This window comes from Phaseolus vulgaris, chromosome 5 (genome assembly GCF_051622355.1).
Source record: "Phaseolus vulgaris cultivar YP4 chromosome 5, ASM5162235v1, whole genome shotgun sequence".
NCBI classification, from domain to species: domain Eukaryota; kingdom Viridiplantae; phylum Streptophyta; class Magnoliopsida; order Fabales; family Fabaceae; genus Phaseolus; species Phaseolus vulgaris.
The window spans coordinates 40,673,395-40,690,256 of NC_143502.1; the positions used below are offsets into that span (position 1 = coordinate 40,673,395).

The following is a 16,862-nucleotide window of genomic DNA, read 5'->3' on the forward strand; positions in this document are numbered from 1 at the left end:
GCTAAAACATGGTCCTAAACTTGATAATATTTTACAAGTAACCATACAAAGTTAGTACATTGAAAAAATGTTTGTCTATCCTCCAATTCCTTTATAGGGGTCACAACAAAAAGTATAATTTTATTAAAATCATGAAAATGATCACTTATATGATTCAAATAGGTCTACATGATTTATCTAAATGCCTTTGTTGCAATTTTATCCGTGAGGTATTAACTTACTTTATATAAATTTTGTTTGTTATTAATATAAATTGAATTGGCTTATGTCGAAACCAATTCATACATGTTACAAGAGCGAAAGATCTATTTGACAAAGAGATGAATAGTAGACTTGATAACCACACAAATTTGAGAATCAATTTTACTTCATGATTCTCTTAATTTTAACCACAATTTTCATTGATTGTGAGACGATCAAGATGTTTGATGTCAAAATCATAGTTACTACCATCCAACATGTAATGAAAAAAATGGAGTAATGACAAAGTTTGTGAAAATTGGAAAATTAAATTTTGAGGTCATCATGAATCAAACTTGAAAGAAGTGCAAGAGAAAGAGAAAGAACTAGTTAAACAATGCAAAAAGTCGTCTAAATAAAGAATATTATGTCAAATAAAGAATAATCAACCAAATAAAGGATAATCAACCAAAGAGAATAATTAGTCAATAATAATTTGGATGATAGTAAACAATGATGATTATTGTGATGAACATCATTACTAATATGAAATAATGATTTCATTGATGACACTAATATTGACATTAATAGGTGTTCCAATGATAAAGAGTAATTCGAAGATAAATAGTAAAAGACGAGTAAAAATACAGAAATTAAAAAATATCCCTAGTCTAAAAAAAATACATTATACCTAAATAAACTTAGTTTCTCATTATGCTCTAGACAATGTATTAAAAAAAAGTCCATTTGGACTACATAATATTCAAATAAAGCTAATAACATAAATTTACAGTTAATCATAATATCATCAATTAATCCTAACATTGTTCCCATATTTTCGAATTCTAACATATCTATATAATTCTAATAATGTTTATATTTAATTTTCTTAATTCTTATCTATAATTATGCTTTTTTAGTTTTTGATTTCAATTACATTTATAACAATGGTTATAATAATAGTTTGATTTTAGTATCTCATATTTTAATTATGTAAATACCAGTTCACGAGATAAATAATGATTATGTTGATCAATTTAAAAAAAAAAAACTGTTTCATATTTGGAAAACCAATTGATATAATTAAATCATGAAAAACTAACATTCACAATTACAAATCCAGGAGAATCCAAAGCTTGGAGACAACTGCAGTGTCTAAAAGAATCAAAATTACAAAAAAAAAAAGTTCTTAAACTTTGTGGCTTTTTTCCAATTCTATTTCTATCAGTCTGGAAACATTTGAAGAAAATAATTACAAATCTGTCTATCTTAATGTTAACCATAGAATAGAAAGTGTAAGGTGAGAATAATTGATTTACAGTGATAATTGTACAACAAAATAGACAGTAGGTGGTGGTAGAGATTATATATACTAGTTGCAGAGAAGTAAGGATCACAGTTCTTTTCTTTGTTTATGTCATGGAGTACTCTGCAGAATCTTTGGGAAGAGATCTTAAGAGCGTGAGGAAGTACTTCGGGAGTGGAAAAACAAAGGAAGAATCATGGAGAGAATCACAGCTTAAAGGGTTGCAAAATTTTCTAGTTGAAAGAGAGGAAGAAATTCTGAAGGCCCTCAAGAAAGACTTGGGAAAGCATTATGTGGAGGCCTTCAGAGATGAGGTGTGTGTTTGATGATAATCAGAATCATGAATCTTCCTTGTCTTGTTATGAAGTTCTACGTGGGACTTTTGCTAATATTCCATAATGATTACTCGCAGGTAGGAACGTTGGGAAAGGCCTTAAACTTCGCCAAAAAGCATTTGAAGAAATGGATGGCGGGGGAAGAGGTGAGGTTCACAGACCTTATGCAGTAGAACTTTGATCATTGGATAACTACATTTTGATGCTTTTTCACAGGCTAAATTGCCAAAAATAGCACTGCTTTCAAGTGCTGAGATAGTTCCTGAGCCACTTGGTCTTGTTCTCATAATCTCATCATGGAACTTCCCCTTTGGTGAGTCGATTCAAAATGCAAGTTGAAGTTCACAAGGTTTTGTAAAAGTTGGTTTTGTGATGAACTAGGCTATGTTATGTTATGGTTTTACAAAACAGGACTTTCCTTGGAGCCACTGATAGGAGCAGTAGCTGCTGGAAACACTGTAGTTCTAAAGCCTTCAGAGATGTCCCCCACTTGCTCTTCTCTTTTAGCCACTGTCCTCCCAACTTACTTGGACAACAATGCCATTAAGGTCATAGAAGGTGGACCAGAAGTGGGGAAGCTACTCTTAGAGCAACAATGGGACAAGATTTTCTTCACAGGTTAATTAACATTTCTCAATCACCATCTTTCTGTTTTTTAACTCTTGTTCATAACTCATAAACTGTTATGAGATTTCTTTTTAACTTGTGATTCTATCCAATACTAGGAAGTGCAAGGGTGGGAAGGATTGTTATGTCTGCTGCTTCTGTGCATCTTACTCCAGTGACTTTGGAGCTTGGTGGAAAATGTCCAGCACTGGTTGATTCTCTTACTTCCTCTTGGGACAGAGAGGTGAATCCTCATTCAATTTATGTCAAATCACATGGCAAATCAAAGAGAAAAAGTTTATTTTATCTCACTGTGTTTGTGGCTGGGGGTTAATCAAGTTGATTATATACATTATATACTCATATATAAACTTGTGGCTGCTTAATTAAGTTGATTATATGTTCATATAATTATGTGTCACAAAAAAAATTCTTACTGTAGTAGTTTTTGTTGAAACACAAGGTGGCTGTGAAACGAGTTTTGGTGGCAAAATTCGGGGCTTGTGCAGGACAAGCATGCATAGCAATCGATTATGTCCTTGTAGAGAAGAGTTTCAGTTCTACATTGGTAAGAAGTTTGAAAGAATTTTGGACCTTTTGTTTTGATTTTGAAGCATGTCTACTTTCTCTCTTTCTTTAGGTGACATTGATGAAGGCTGGGATTAAGAAAATGTTTGGAGAAAATCCGAAAGAGTCCAACACTGTTGCAAGGATAGTTAACCACAAACATTTCATGAGACTCAAGAATCTTCTCACTGATCCAAGGGTCAAAGACTCGGTGGTTTATGGTGGTTCAATGAACGAGAAGGACTTGTAAGTAGCACTCTCCTTTCTTAGTTGTTGCTGCTTCTATGTTTATCCATCATGTGATACTGCAAACTTCACTTCCCATTTCTGACAACGAGACAGAACACTTTTCTTTGCATGGTTTTCACCTGGCCAATTTTGTGCAGATTTATTGAACCCACGATATTGCTGAATCCCCCACTTGACTCACCAATCATGGCTGATGAAATATTTGGCCCAGTTCTTCCAATCATCACTGTAGGATGCATAAATTTTTACTGCTCCTTTCAGATTAATAGTCATGGAATTTGGCAAGTAAATTTCATTTGGATTTTCCGGGCTTTTTGCAGGTGGAGAAGATTGAAGACAGTATAGAGTTCATAAGCTCAAGGCCTAAACCATTAGCAATTTATGCCTTCACCAAAAACAAAACTCTGCATAAAAGACTGCTATCTGAAACATCATCCGGAAGTCTTGTTTTCAACGATGCAATTCTACAGGTATTAGTCTGCTTCTTGTCTCTTTCTCTGTCTTTGTTCAATAAAGTTGAGTAATTTTTAAAAATCTAAATCAACCTTGATTAGATGCAAGAGTGTGAAATATCTACTTACCTTTACTCAAGGTCACAGATGGTGCTAGATACTGTTTTCAGCAATAAGATTTTGGTTTGACCAAATTCTATAACTATAAGAAGGTTTATTATAGGAATTGTTATTGTACTAAGTGGACACATGATTTTTAGAAAGTACAATGAATGAAACTTGCTTATCTGATAAGATAAATTATATCAAGTTGCATTATCTTATACAAATGTTGACATGTTCACAACACTTGTCAAAAATCATTTAATTCCTTTCGAGTTGTAATATGATGCTGCGTTGTGAACATATCAACATTTTGTATTAGTTGATTGTAATTAAAAAATGTATTTTTGTGCAGTACGTAGTGGATACCTTGCCATTTGGAGGAGTTGGTGAATGTGGGTTTGGCAAGTACCATGGAAAGTTCTCCTTTGACGCGTTCAGTCACCACAAGGCTGTGGCAAGAAGAAGTTACTTCACTGATTTTTGGTATAGGTTTCCTCCATGGACTCTTAACAAGCTCCAACTACTTGAGGTGTCTTACAACTTGGATTATCTTGGAATACTTCTAGTTCTGCTTGGCTTAAAGAGGTCAAAAAGGTCCTTAGATTAGACTTCTAATTGGTATGTATTGTGTTCCTTCATTTGTCTATTTTCAATGAGACCTAAAAGGATGGTTATAGGAGTTATTCCTACCAAGTGTGAATTTCTAAGTTTGTTATGCTTATATAAGTGTATTCTATTTGGTTCTGCATCTGTTGTTATGTCTATTTACCTTTGGTTAAGGTAAGGTTTGGATGAAGGATCTTTGATTCTACTTTTGTTGTTCTGTTCTGGAAAGACCATGAAACAAGAAGTTAAAAATTAGTGGATTGGTAAGTATCATTAAATTCAGAGATGAAATGAAGCACAAGGCTGCAACAACAGAAAGGGACATGACAGCAGGAAAAGCTTCACTAGAAAATTCTTTATTACAGTGCAATTATGCCAAGGACTACTCACAACAGCAATATAGTTCAAAATCAATATTACAGTACATAGTATTAACTATGAGCAAGTGCATAGAACATGTATTAGGTCCACCATGTTTATTATCTCATAACCAAATAACCAAATGAAGTAAAATTCAATTAAAGGAATCAGCTACACCTACTCATTCCAAACCCCATCAAACCATCACCAAGTACAATAGTTAATTGTTTATTGCCTCCAATCTCACCACCCCATCTAAATACTTATTCTTTTAAATTCCAAATTTATCAGAATTTTTCACATAAATATTATCAATCAAAACCAGTGGATTATCTTATTAATAATCTTTAAGTTAACCAGTTCTAATAATTTAACTGGTATCATGTATCAATAACTAAATTGTTTTTTATTTTTATTTTGAATGTGAACCATAACAAATCTTAAAAAAATATTGTAGTTATAAATATTTTATCATATTAATATCTATGATAATAAAGTTTGTACAATATATTTATCAAGGGAACTATTATCTTACATTCATACTTATTCTATAGAGTATTTTTTTAACATTTTATTATTTTTCTAATTTGATCATCAAAATGTCTCTAGTTGTTGCCTTTACTTGTTTTAGATAATATTTATGTATTGTGTTTGTGTGTGTTAAATTAAACAAATTACTACTCTTATATGTTAAATTACTTTATTTATTATAATTTATAGTTGAAATTTAATTTGTAAGTGTTAATGATTTAAGTTAAAATAAAGTGAGTTGGTAGGTTGGAGATGACTCACCACTTTTCAATTTTTTTTTTTTGAATTTATTTACTTAGTTGTACTTTTTGAATACTAAAGATGTAAGGAAGAACAATAAAACTGAATCAAACTTTAAATAAGGTTAATGTCAAACAAAATAAAGTAAATATTAGTAATAATTCAATGAATCAAATGATGTATAAAGAAATAAATATAAATAAAGTTTTATACAAAACATTAATCATCACCAATTTTAATTTCAAAAATATAAGATTCCTCTTTAAAAGTACAAAAAATAAAGAAGGAAGGACCCTGCCCTTCCCGTGGTCTGTCGGGTTGACGATTTAGACAAATCAGTCCAATACGAATTGACAAATAGTGGATTGACCCATAGGATTTGATCCACTTTATCATCTTTAAAACATGTGATGTTCATCATAAGACATTCATAAAACTATTTTTCTACCAAACGAATAAAAGAATAATCATTCTTTTTTAGATCTTTATGAATTTTTATTCACCACAAAAACATTTTCTACTGTTCAACCATTTTTGGGATGGACTTTTGAAACAAATATAAATACAAATCAAATGAAATTAAATTTATTTTTTATTATGATATGTGAAGTATCATCATATATGGTAATTTTGAAGTATTTAATAATCTTTAAAAAATATATAAAAAATGAATTTTATTTCCTTTAATGTAAAACACAGAAAACCTATTGATCATTATATCTTTAATAAAAAAAAATTCACTTAATAGAAGTGTTCGGTTGAAACCAATACGATTGATAAGATTTATACTTATTTAAGAAAAAAAAAACTAGAGGAGTGGTAGTAATGTATCAATATTATTAGAGTTACATTTTCTAACTAAATATTATAATTACCAATCAATAAAGAACTGAAAATAATATATCAATATTAGAGTGACTTTTTTTTTAAATATTATAAAATAATTACAATAGATATGAATATGTGTATTTTTAGATTTTCCGTTATTAAAAAGGTCATTTTTGTTTAAACTAAACGTACTCTTTTATTAATATTCATTAAATGAAAAATTATAAATTACCTAAACTATCCTTCATTTAAGAGGAAAACTAAAATCCAAACAAATATATATATATAAATATATATATATATATATATATATATTATGAGTATTTTAACATTTTATCATGAGCATGTATAAAAAATAGCCACAAAGCAAATTACACTGATTTTACAAATAGTATGAAACTTACGTTAATTTTTGTTATGATAAAAAAATATGATTAAAAATAATTATTATAATAAAAGTAATGAAAAAGTATTAAATATTATACAACATTATATGCATAAAAATAATTATAAAATATTTTTTATTAATTTATGTAACATTATAATTATATGATTGAAATATTTGCAAATGTTCAACAAAATATAAAGAGAAATTGTGAAAAATAAATATAGAAAATAGTTATAAAATATTTATTTTTCATTTAAAAAATTAGGATTAGAATTATACATTAAAAACACTTTTAATTTTTATTGGTATTTTTTTAGATAATGAAAAAAAAAACAAAAAAAAACAAGTGTCTATGAAAAAAATTACAACATCCAATCTCATTATTACAATGTTATAGATAATTAGAATGGTTATTTTGAACTGTGAACTATAAATTAATTATAAATCCACTCTTAAAATAAGTTAAATTTGATTGACTCTATATATTGAAAAAGTTACAACATTATATAGAATGGGTTAACATCAAAGTTTAAGCAAGTGTAACCTACAATACTAAAATAAGATTTTAATTAAAATAACTTAAGAAATAAAAAAATTAATTATTACAACCATTTTTAAAGTTTAATTTCTAAAGTAAGGAATTTATTACAAAAATCATGTTTCTTCTTGAAACTATAATTTTTTAATATATCAATACGACCAACAGTCATTTGATGATTATTATGTTATTATTAAATACTTGTTTGAATTACAATAAATTAATTAATTATTTAAACTAACTAAATATTTATTTAAATTATAATAATAAAATGTATATATTATATTGAATCACAAATAATTAAATACACAATTTAAAATAATAAATAATAAATAAATAAATAAATTACTTAAACTAAATAAATATTTATTTAAATTATATTCAATTACAAATAATTAAACATACAATTTTAAAAATAAATAACATAAAATTTAAATATAATTTATTTTATTTCACCAAAAATTAAAAAAGAAAAAATTTTAAAAACAAAAATCTAAAAAAATTAGAAATTATGCTTTCACAACTTCCTTCAGTTTAAAGAAAATTAGAAGTTTTTTTTTAAGTAGTCACTTCTTCAAATTAAAATCAACCTATTTCCATGACTTTTCCATTTTTGCAACTTTGTAAAAATTTACTCATTTTTGTAAAAATGATTTTTTTTAGTAGGGTAAAATTAGCATTTCAAATTTTATAGGAGTGAAATCACAGTGCAATGACCATTTACACGTTTTCTATAATTATTTTATGGTAATTTTTTTTCTCAAATAACACTATTTCTACATGTATTTCTCAATCTAACATTTTTTTTCTTTATTTTTTTATTTAGTATGTTTTTCACTTCTTTTTTCTACACTATTTTCACTTTTAAATATTTATAAAATTATAATAAATTTAAATATTTATAAAATTAAAATAGAAGAAAACTAAAAACTAAAAATTAAATATATAAAAATTTATGAAGAAATATCAATACAAATACAAAGAGAATGAAATAAAATATTTTATAGATATTTTGATGTAAGTAAATATTATGAATAGAATAAATGTAAACCCTAAATCTTAAATCCTAAGAAATTATAAAAAATATTATATAATCATATTTGTTATTATAATTTATATATAATATATATATATATATTTACATATAACTTCATTATTTACATAATCTTTAATTTAAATATAATTTTTTTCTTAATTTTATTTTGAAATTATAATTTATACATTTTTTTTATTAAACCTAATAAAATTTATTCACTTAATTTTTTTATTGTTACATACATATTATTAATAAATAACTTATTTTTTATTTTATTTTTTAATCTATTCAGTTAATATTTTTTTAAAATATCCAAACAAATTTATTTAATTTTTACTATTACTTATTTTCATATTTTTTAATTTTTTTTTCTATTTTAATTTTGTAAATATTTAAATTTATTATAATTTTATAAATATTTTAAATGAAAGTAGTGCTTAGGAAAAATAGTTATAAACGTACTAAATTGAGAAATAAAAATAAAATAACGTTAGAGAAACATAAAAGTGGAAATAGTATTATATAAAAGTGGAAATAGTGTTAGGTTAGAAAAGAGTTCCCATTTATTTGTGGAAGTGAAGAAGTAAATTATGGGGTGCAAAAGTAAATCCCCTTATTCTATATATAAAAGCAGAAAGGACAAAAAGATAAGATTTTGGCGCCAATTTTGATAATTGTAAGCACCATTGTTGTTCACTCCTTCTTCCATCAAAAGCCCTAGCTAGCTCCTTTCTTTCTCAATCTTTCTACTCTTCAATGGCTGCAACTCCTTCCAAATCCACATTCCGATCCCAATCCAATGCTAAATCCTCGCCCGTTGTAACCCCACACACTCCACAAACCCTACATCTGCGCCGATCCCCACGCGCCAAGTCCCTTCTCTTCGATTCTCCCAAATCTTCCAACTCACCTTCTGAAATCCCCCTCACAACTCCCAAGCGGAGAACTCAACGAATCAACGATTACGTCGGACATGATTCTGGCAATGTCAGAGTCGCCGCCAAAGATTCCGCGAAGAAGAAAAATGTTGTATCCAAGGAACAGAATAGGAAGAGCTCAATTGAATTTTCTCACGCTCCGGTGACGCCGGCTTCCTCGGAGAAGAGCTCAAGGAGGAAGAGGAAAGGTGAGAGGAGTGTGGTTACCAGAGCTAAAAGGGCAAAATTGGAAATTCCAAAACGGAGTTCAAAGTTGCCTGCCAGGCGCGTGTATTACAAAAAAGTTATTTTTGATGGAGGAGAGTTTGAAGTGGGGAGTGACGTTTACGTCAAGAGGAGAGAAGATGCTACCTCCGACGATGAAGATCCCGAAGTTGAGCTGTGTAGGATGTGTTTCTTGACAAACAATGAGATTATGATTGAATGTGACGATTGTTTGGGTGGGTTTCACTTGAAATGTTTGAGACCTCCATTGAAGGATGTTCCTGAAGGGGATTGGATATGTGGGTTCTGTGAGGCTCGGAGGATCGGTAAGGAGGTTAATCGTCCAAAGCCTCCCGTGGGTAAGAAACTGGTTAGATCTATGAGAGAGAAACTACTTTCCAGTGATTTGTGGGCTGCTCATATTGAAAGGTATGACATACATTTTGTTGTGGAGTGAGAAACCTTGCATTGTATTTTCTTTTGTTGAATACTAATCAGGTTTGTGTCAATTGGGCATTTGAGTAGCATATGGAAAGAGGTAGACGGCAACTATTGGTGTCGGGTGCGGTGGTATACTATCCCGGAAGAGACTTCTGTTGGGAGGCAGCCGCATAACCTGAGAAGGGAGCTATACCGAACAAATGACTTTGCAGACATTGAGGTACCACGCCTTAGCTGTTCTGTTAGCTGTTGCATACTTATAGTACACTGCTAATTTACATGAAGGTTTTCTCTAGGTGAACTTCCGGTCTATCAAGCTTATCGTTCTTACTTTGTCATGTTCTCCCATATCTACTGCAGATGGAATCTGTCCTTAGGCATTGCTATGTTATGGCCCCTAAAGAATATGCTAAAGCTAGCAATGAGGGAGATGATGTTTTCTTATGTGAATATGAGTATGACATCAATTGGCATAGTTTCAAACGTCTTGCTGATATTGACAATGAAAGAGAGGTAATAACGTTAGAGTAGTAGCAAGATCCTTCTCCCTAAAGAAAAAAATTCACTATTTAACAGTTTTAGTATTAATGAGTTTATTCTTGTATGATAGATTGGTGAAGCGACTGACAGTGATGAAGACTGGAGCCTTGACAAGGAGTCAGACTCTGATACAGATGAAGATGTTGGATATGAAGAAGAAAATATTAAAGATGGACTATCTCAGCCATCAAAAGGCCACCACTTAGCTGCAGTATGGATATTATTGTGCATTTTGCAACATTTTTCTTTTTTAGTATTTATGATTTCCTTCAGAAAATAAATGTGTAAATGATACAGAATCTTCACAAGGGACGGTTCTTCGGACTTCAGAAGATAGGCACAAAAAGAATTCCACAGCATGTAAGGTCTCACAAGCAGACTGATCTTGAGAGAGCAAAGTCTACACTGTTGTTAGCATCACTGCCTAAATCTTTACCATGTAGAAATAAGTATGTGAGGTTTGAACATGAATTTCAGCATCTTATATCTTTTTGTCAAGTTAATAATAAAAAATGATATTATTTAGAGAAATGGAGGAGATAACTACTTTCGTCAAAGGTGCCATTTCTGATGATCAATGTCTGGGGGGTTGCCTCTACATTCATGGAGTTCCGGGAACTGGCAAGGTATCCTTTTTTGATCTTCTATATTGTTTCTTGAGTCTACTATACAATGAGGCATTAACTTGGCTATCACCGAACAATTCTTGCTTCTTATTCCTTTTCTCCATGTGTAACTACAGACAATGAGTGTACTATCAGTAATGAGGAGTTTGAAGTCAGAAGTTGATGCAGGAAACATCAAACCATACACCTTTGTGGAGATTAATGGTTTGAAGTTGGCATCACCAGAGAATATTTATCGGGTAAGGTTCATGAAGTATATCATAATTTTTTTCTAGTTAGTATAACATACATATTCTTGGTTATTTTCTTATAGTTTTGATATTCTTTCAGGTCATATACGAGGCACTTAATGGACACAGGGTCAGCTGGAAAAAGGCTCTCCACTTGTTGAATGAGCGATTTGTAGAAGGGAAGAAAATCAGAGATGAGGCTGACCGACCATGTATTTTGCTTATTGATGAACTTGATCTTCTTGTAACCAGAAACCAATCGGTAATCTACAAATTCTACTAAGGGAAACTTGTCACTTGGTAACATTCTTTAAAATATGTAATGACATTGTGCTGAACATTTTTTTTTTCACAGGTTCTGTATAATATTCTTGACTGGCCTACTAAGCCACATTCCAAACTAATAGTCATAGGTAAGATAATACTCTTTTGGATTGTTTTTTCAGTATTTTGATCTTCTAGTGTGGATTGCACAAATTTATTCTTCGGTACTAATGTAATCAATTCAGGGATAGCAAATACTATGGATCTTCCAGAGAAGTTACTTCCTCGCATATCAAGCCGAATGGGAATTCAGAGGCTTTGCTTTGGCCCATATAATTATCACCAGCTTCAAGAAATCATTTCAAGTCGCCTCATGGGAATTGATGTTTTTGAAAAGCAAGCTGTAGAATTTGCTTCAAGAAAGGTTAGTCTCTATTACATTTTGAAGATTGATTTTCTCTGATCTTTCACAAGAAGTTGACACTTAGTTTTTTGTGTTTAGTTTAGTGGTTAACATCCAAGATGGTGTTTGATTATTCAGGTTGCAGCAATCTCGGGAGATGCACGTCGTGCTTTGGAGATATGCAGACGTGCAGCTGAAATTGCAGATTATCGAATGAAGAAGTTAATTCCTAATCCTGATCTCGTCACTGCAGGTATTTGAGCATGTCTTATATAAAATTTTCCTACCATTACTGTCATCACAGTAGAAAGGGGTTGGTACAAAATGTTTCCTGCATTTTGGATTTTGTTAATTGAAGTTTGTACTGTGTGTGAAATGGTATGTTTTCTTCTGTGTTAGTTTTGGGCTTTGTCTACAATCTCAAGGAATATCTCTTTTTTAAGTCAATTTCTTTTAAATGTATTTGCAAATTGCAGTTGCAATTGCAGGTGTGGAAATATTAACAGTTTGAGATATACTTAAATTCTTCTTTTAATTTTGGTCCTGGCATATACTTTACATCATAAATCTTAATTACATTGATACCTGATGATCTTCTAATGCATTGGTTAATGACTAGTTAGTTGGATGATGGCTGTAAAATCATTTTGTCCTCTCCATGCTTTACGTGCTTGATATTACTATGAAATGTGAACTCTATTTTGGCCTTATTTTTATTCTAGACTAAATATTTTCTGTTGCTAGGTGTGCATCCTTGATATTGATTTACAAACCTGACATTGTTCCATCTTCCGTCTTCTATAATGAAGTATCTGAATTACTTTTTATTAACTATAAACTATGATCATCAACCATATGCATGAACTCCTTTGACTTTAGTCTGAGTGCTTCTGCCCACTAATTCATTTCCATATGCTCTCTAGGAAAGGGACTTGTTGGAATGGTAGATGTTGAAGCAGCCATTCAAGAAATGTTCCAAGCACCTCATATTCAAGTGAGTTGAAATTTGCTATGTACTGCTTTATTTCTTGGTGCTTGAAGTGCCATTATTTGGCATAGACGGGGAACGAAAGTCTTGAGATGTATAAGCTAGCTGTGACATCTAATACAATGTTGCTAGTGTAACTTGTATGCGCAACTTAACAAATACCAAAAATATCTATTTCTTCAATTAAGGATTATAACATGAACGAAGAACTTATTCTGTTTTATATGATTGTGGGTTAGAGTTATCAATAGAACAATTTGAATGTTGTTTTAGTGTCATACTTGGGGGGACCATTCATTATAGGACATAGTAAATAGGTAAAATGGGGAATCAATGTTAGCACTGTTCTTTATATATAGGCATATTTTCTTCCAAAATGCACGAGCTTAAATAATTAATACAACCTCAAGAACCTTTACATTCGTTCTTTTGGCAGAGTAATGCTAACATTTTATACCAGCCTTACATTTATCTCATTATTTCCTTTTGAAGATGATGAAAAGCTGTTCCAGATTAAGCAAAATTTTCCTGACAGCTATGGTACACGAGCTTTATAATACTGGAATGGGAGAAACTACTTTTGAAAAGGTAAGCTCCTGAAGTTTTTTCATGTTATTTTGTTCTCGAATGCATTCCGATCATAAGTATACCTCACCTTTAAGCCTCAGCCACCAGGTGTTAATCTGAACAAAATAAAAAAAATCACATCCTAGTATTTTTTATGCATGCATATTTGACGAGTTATAAAATGTAGGTGCCTTGGAGGTTTTGTATTCTGATATTTTTTTTTTATACAAATATGATTTATTAAAAGCTCATTTGATTGGTGTTGACTAACCAATAACCTTCCTGACAGAACTTAGAATCTCTAATCAAAATTAAAGTTTCACGTTGGTAATTCATATAATAAAGGATTGTAAAAGATTACAATATCTTCAATTATGATAAAAAAACATTACAAAATTTATGAATCTGTATCTAAGTTTTTGTTTTGTTTTTTTCACCAATGCTATGTTCTGTCATACTATCCCTTCCCCAAATCTATATTCATGAAAATTGACGTAAAAGGTTCATTTGTATTGTGGTCCTTACGTATAGGTTTTACTTTACAATGCAGTTGGCAATGAGGGTTTCATGCCTATGTATTAGCAATGGAGAAGTTTTTCCTGGATATGATACTCTGCTGCAAGTTGGGTAAGACTTCTATCTTATATGGCCTCCTTTCTATTCGAAATAGCATTGATATTGGAAGACAATATTGAACTGCAGGCTGTTTAAGTGTATGTGATCCATGCTAATAAAGTTCTATTAAATCTGACATGTTTTTTTTTTTCTGCAGCTGCAAGCTAGGTGAATGCAGAATTATTTTATGTGAAGCAGGTTCCAAGCACAAGTTGCAAAAATTACAGCTTAATTTCCCGAGGTTAGTTTTCGAAGCTCATAATTCCTGCAGTTTTTATCTGAACTATTGTGCTTTCTTTATGTGTAGCCACAGTTCAATAATCAAGGAATTAGCATTTTCAAATGATGTTTTTAGGCATAAATTTCTTATCTATTTATTTAAGATCTATCTATAAGTTGGTTTCTTTGATTTGACCAGTTTAATTTCACCTTTTGGCAGTGATGATGTGACCTTTGCGCTGAGAGACTGCAAAGATCTACCTTGGCTATCAAAGTATCTAATGTAGGAGAATGAGAATTACAGAATAGTTCAACCCAAGGTTGTGGGATGACCCCTGGACAAGTCACAATATTTGTTCAGACTACTTTATTCTTTAGTGCCAAGGGGAGACTTTTTACCTTCTCTTATCAGAAAAGAATTACGTCTTTATACCACAATTTTGCCCACAATTTAATTTTAAAGTCTTCATGACTTCAAGGATTTCATAGTTCGATAGTTTAAAATAATATATCATTTGCTGCAACATTTGATGTTCAATGAAAATATTAGAATTTTTTCTCTTAAGTTAAATTACTTATTTATTTATTTTATTTTTTGTTATTAAAAGTTAAGTTCAATGTTCAATGAAAATATTAAATTTTTTTCCTCTTAAGTTAAAATACTTATTTATTCATTTTATTTTATTGTTATTAAAAGTAAAGTTCAGTACAGTTTGATACTTTCCGTTGAATTAGTAATATCTTTGTTTTTTCAAATTTTTAACAATTTCAATTTAGATAATATAGCAGATTTAGGGTTTAGAGTTTAAGATTTAAGGTTAAGACTTAGGGTTAAGACTTATAGTTTAGGAAAAGACGTAATTTTGGAAACAAATTACACAAAAATGTAAGAAATTATGTTTGACAAATCATTATATATTTATTTCATGAAAATAAAAAGTTTTGAATGTCTCTTACATGTCTTTATGTTAGTGAATGTTGATGGAATGTTGTAACCAAGATACGAAGAATTATTAAATATAAGTAAAGTGATTAAATCTTTAGGTTGAAATTATAAAATCTGAATGGTCTTAGGAAATCGGGGCAAATTACTTGTAAAATTATATCTACTTAATCTTATATTATTTATTTCGTTTTCTTAAAAAAAACACTTAGCTTTAATACCCACTTAGGTTTTGGTCACTAGATCTATCTCAACAATGGTGAAGTTGTAAGGAGTTTAACCCAGATGTTTGGTTTATTTGTGAGCAAATTCTCTCCACACTATGTCAATTTCTATTATTAAAAATACTTCCTTCTAAAATAAAAATTATTTTCAAAACTTTTTATTTGAAAATATTCTGGATTTAGATTTCTAAAACACATTTTTGAATTCTGGAAATTTTTATTTGAAATGTAGTTTTAATTATATTCTTGATTTTTTTTTCAAAATGTATTTTTTAAGTTTTAAATTATATTTGTTATTCCAGATTTTCAAATTCAAAATAAGGATGATTTTGAATTTTTTTTTTAAAAAAAAGATACATTGATATGTGTTCCTACAAGATCTAAGCCCTGCAGAACACTTCCTCTGATGATGTCTTGTGCTGTTCTTCTCGTCTTGTCGGTCTTTCGGTTGGTCTTCTTCCAGCTGGATCTTCGGCCTGGACACGATGGGAGGAGTACCTGCGAAGACACTCCGACGATCAAGTCAGACTGAGAGCTAAGTACCAGAAGAGTGGGGAGTGAATAGTTACCTTGGGTGATGTGCCTCTTCTGCTATTTATACTACTCTAGGTGGGCTATGGTCGTTGTGGGCCTGCTTTAGGGTCCAAACGAAGACCCAATTGTGTCTTAACCGTGCTTATCATTTAAGTTGGGTTGTTTATACTTAATTACGCGTTTAGCTTCGCCTGTTGTCGTCTAGTCGGTCTAGTCGGCCTTTCGGCCATCTGGTAGTACATATGCCCCCCAGGCTCAAGTGAGTTGGCTTAAACGTAACGTAGAGTCGAATTGCTGTGAGCCTTCAATTGGTTGAGGTTGAGTACGTTGGCTTGTACTCGAGGCGCGTGTGCGTGGTACTGTGGGATGGGACCGCTGGGTAAGATCTCACGCGTTCATTGCATGTGGATCCAACGGTGGGCATTCGTTTTGACGCTTCGCCTTCTCATTTCTTTCACCTATAAATAGGAGTGGCAGTGGGCTCCGATTTCTTCGCGTGATCCGTGAACTAGCTCCGAGAGTCCGACAGCCGAGTAACTTTCCTGCCTTCCTTGTGTATTGGTTGAAGAGTTTCCTGGAGGTAACAATGTCTTTTCTTTCGGCTGCTGCCTCATGTCCTGTGTCTAGGGGGTCTGATAGGGAGAGGCCATTGGCTGATGACATCCCTATCATAGATGCCGAGAATGCCGAAGGCTCTTCTCGGGTTGTCGGTCCTTTAAGTCGGGAAAGTGAGCAACCCGCAGTGTCGTTGTCATTGAGTGGGTATGCAGGGGAGGAAACCCGAGATGTCGAGTATAGA

The 16,862-nt window shown here is 31.1% G+C and overlaps 2 protein-coding genes and 1 non-coding gene across 3 annotated transcripts; all 3 read left to right on the forward strand.

The window, feature by feature from the left end:
- Window positions 1-1,287: 1,287 nt before the first annotated feature.
- On the forward strand, window positions 1,288-4,611 carry LOC137817061 (aldehyde dehydrogenase family 3 member F1). The gene is made up of 10 exons (XM_068620286.2): window positions 1,288-1,800; window positions 1,899-1,967; window positions 2,038-2,134; window positions 2,233-2,439; window positions 2,547-2,671; window positions 2,891-2,995; window positions 3,068-3,240; window positions 3,381-3,471; window positions 3,564-3,713; window positions 4,153-4,611. The coding sequence occupies exons 1-10, from the start codon at window positions 1,600-1,602 to the stop codon at window positions 4,405-4,407; spliced, it is 1,473 nt and encodes a 490-aa protein (XP_068476387.2). The 5' UTR covers window positions 1,288-1,599; the 3' UTR covers window positions 4,408-4,611.
- Window positions 4,612-8,959: 4,348 nt separating this feature from the next.
- Window positions 8,960-14,927, forward strand: LOC137817045 (origin of replication complex subunit 1A). Its single transcript, XM_068620261.2, has 16 exons — window positions 8,960-9,898; window positions 9,995-10,130; window positions 10,271-10,423; window positions 10,521-10,661; window positions 10,748-10,899; window positions 10,977-11,076; window positions 11,193-11,315; window positions 11,407-11,568; window positions 11,662-11,719; window positions 11,816-11,994; window positions 12,112-12,226; window positions 12,897-12,967; window positions 13,454-13,549; window positions 14,079-14,155; window positions 14,301-14,384; window positions 14,583-14,927. Exons 1-16 carry the CDS (start codon window positions 9,084-9,086, stop codon window positions 14,647-14,649), a joined length of 2,529 nt encoding a protein of 842 aa, XP_068476362.2. The 5' UTR covers window positions 8,960-9,083; the 3' UTR covers window positions 14,650-14,927.
- Window positions 10,331-10,408, forward strand: LOC137817093 (small nucleolar RNA snoR28). Its single transcript, XR_011081919.1, has one exon. It is a non-coding gene; the product is annotated as a small nucleolar RNA snoR28 (small nucleolar RNA).
- Window positions 14,928-16,862: the final 1,935 nt, after the last annotated feature.

What these genes read in the sequence shown, in the direction of transcription:
- LOC137817061 (XM_068620286.2), top strand. Translation starts at nt 1,600, where the DNA reads ATGGAGTACTCTGCAGAATCTTTGGGAAGAGATCTTAAGAGCGTGAGG. An exon ending in AGAGTTTCAGTTCTACATTG is followed by an intron (nt 2,996 to 3,067) that starts GTAAGAAGTTTG and finishes CTCTTTCTTTAG; the next exon opens with GTGACATTGATGAAGGCTGG. An exon ending in CAGTTCTTCCAATCATCACT is followed by an intron (nt 3,472 to 3,563) that starts GTAGGATGCATA and finishes GGCTTTTTGCAG; the next exon opens with GTGGAGAAGATTGAAGACAG.
- LOC137817045 (XM_068620261.2), top strand. Translation starts at nt 9,084, where the DNA reads ATGGCTGCAACTCCTTCCAAATCCACATTCCGATCCCAATCCAATGCT. An exon ending in ATATTGACAATGAAAGAGAG is followed by an intron (nt 10,424 to 10,520) that starts GTAATAACGTTA and finishes CTTGTATGATAG; the next exon opens with ATTGGTGAAGCGACTGACAG. An exon ending in GAGAAACTACTTTTGAAAAG is followed by an intron (nt 13,550 to 14,078) that starts GTAAGCTCCTGA and finishes TTTACAATGCAG; the next exon opens with TTGGCAATGAGGGTTTCATG.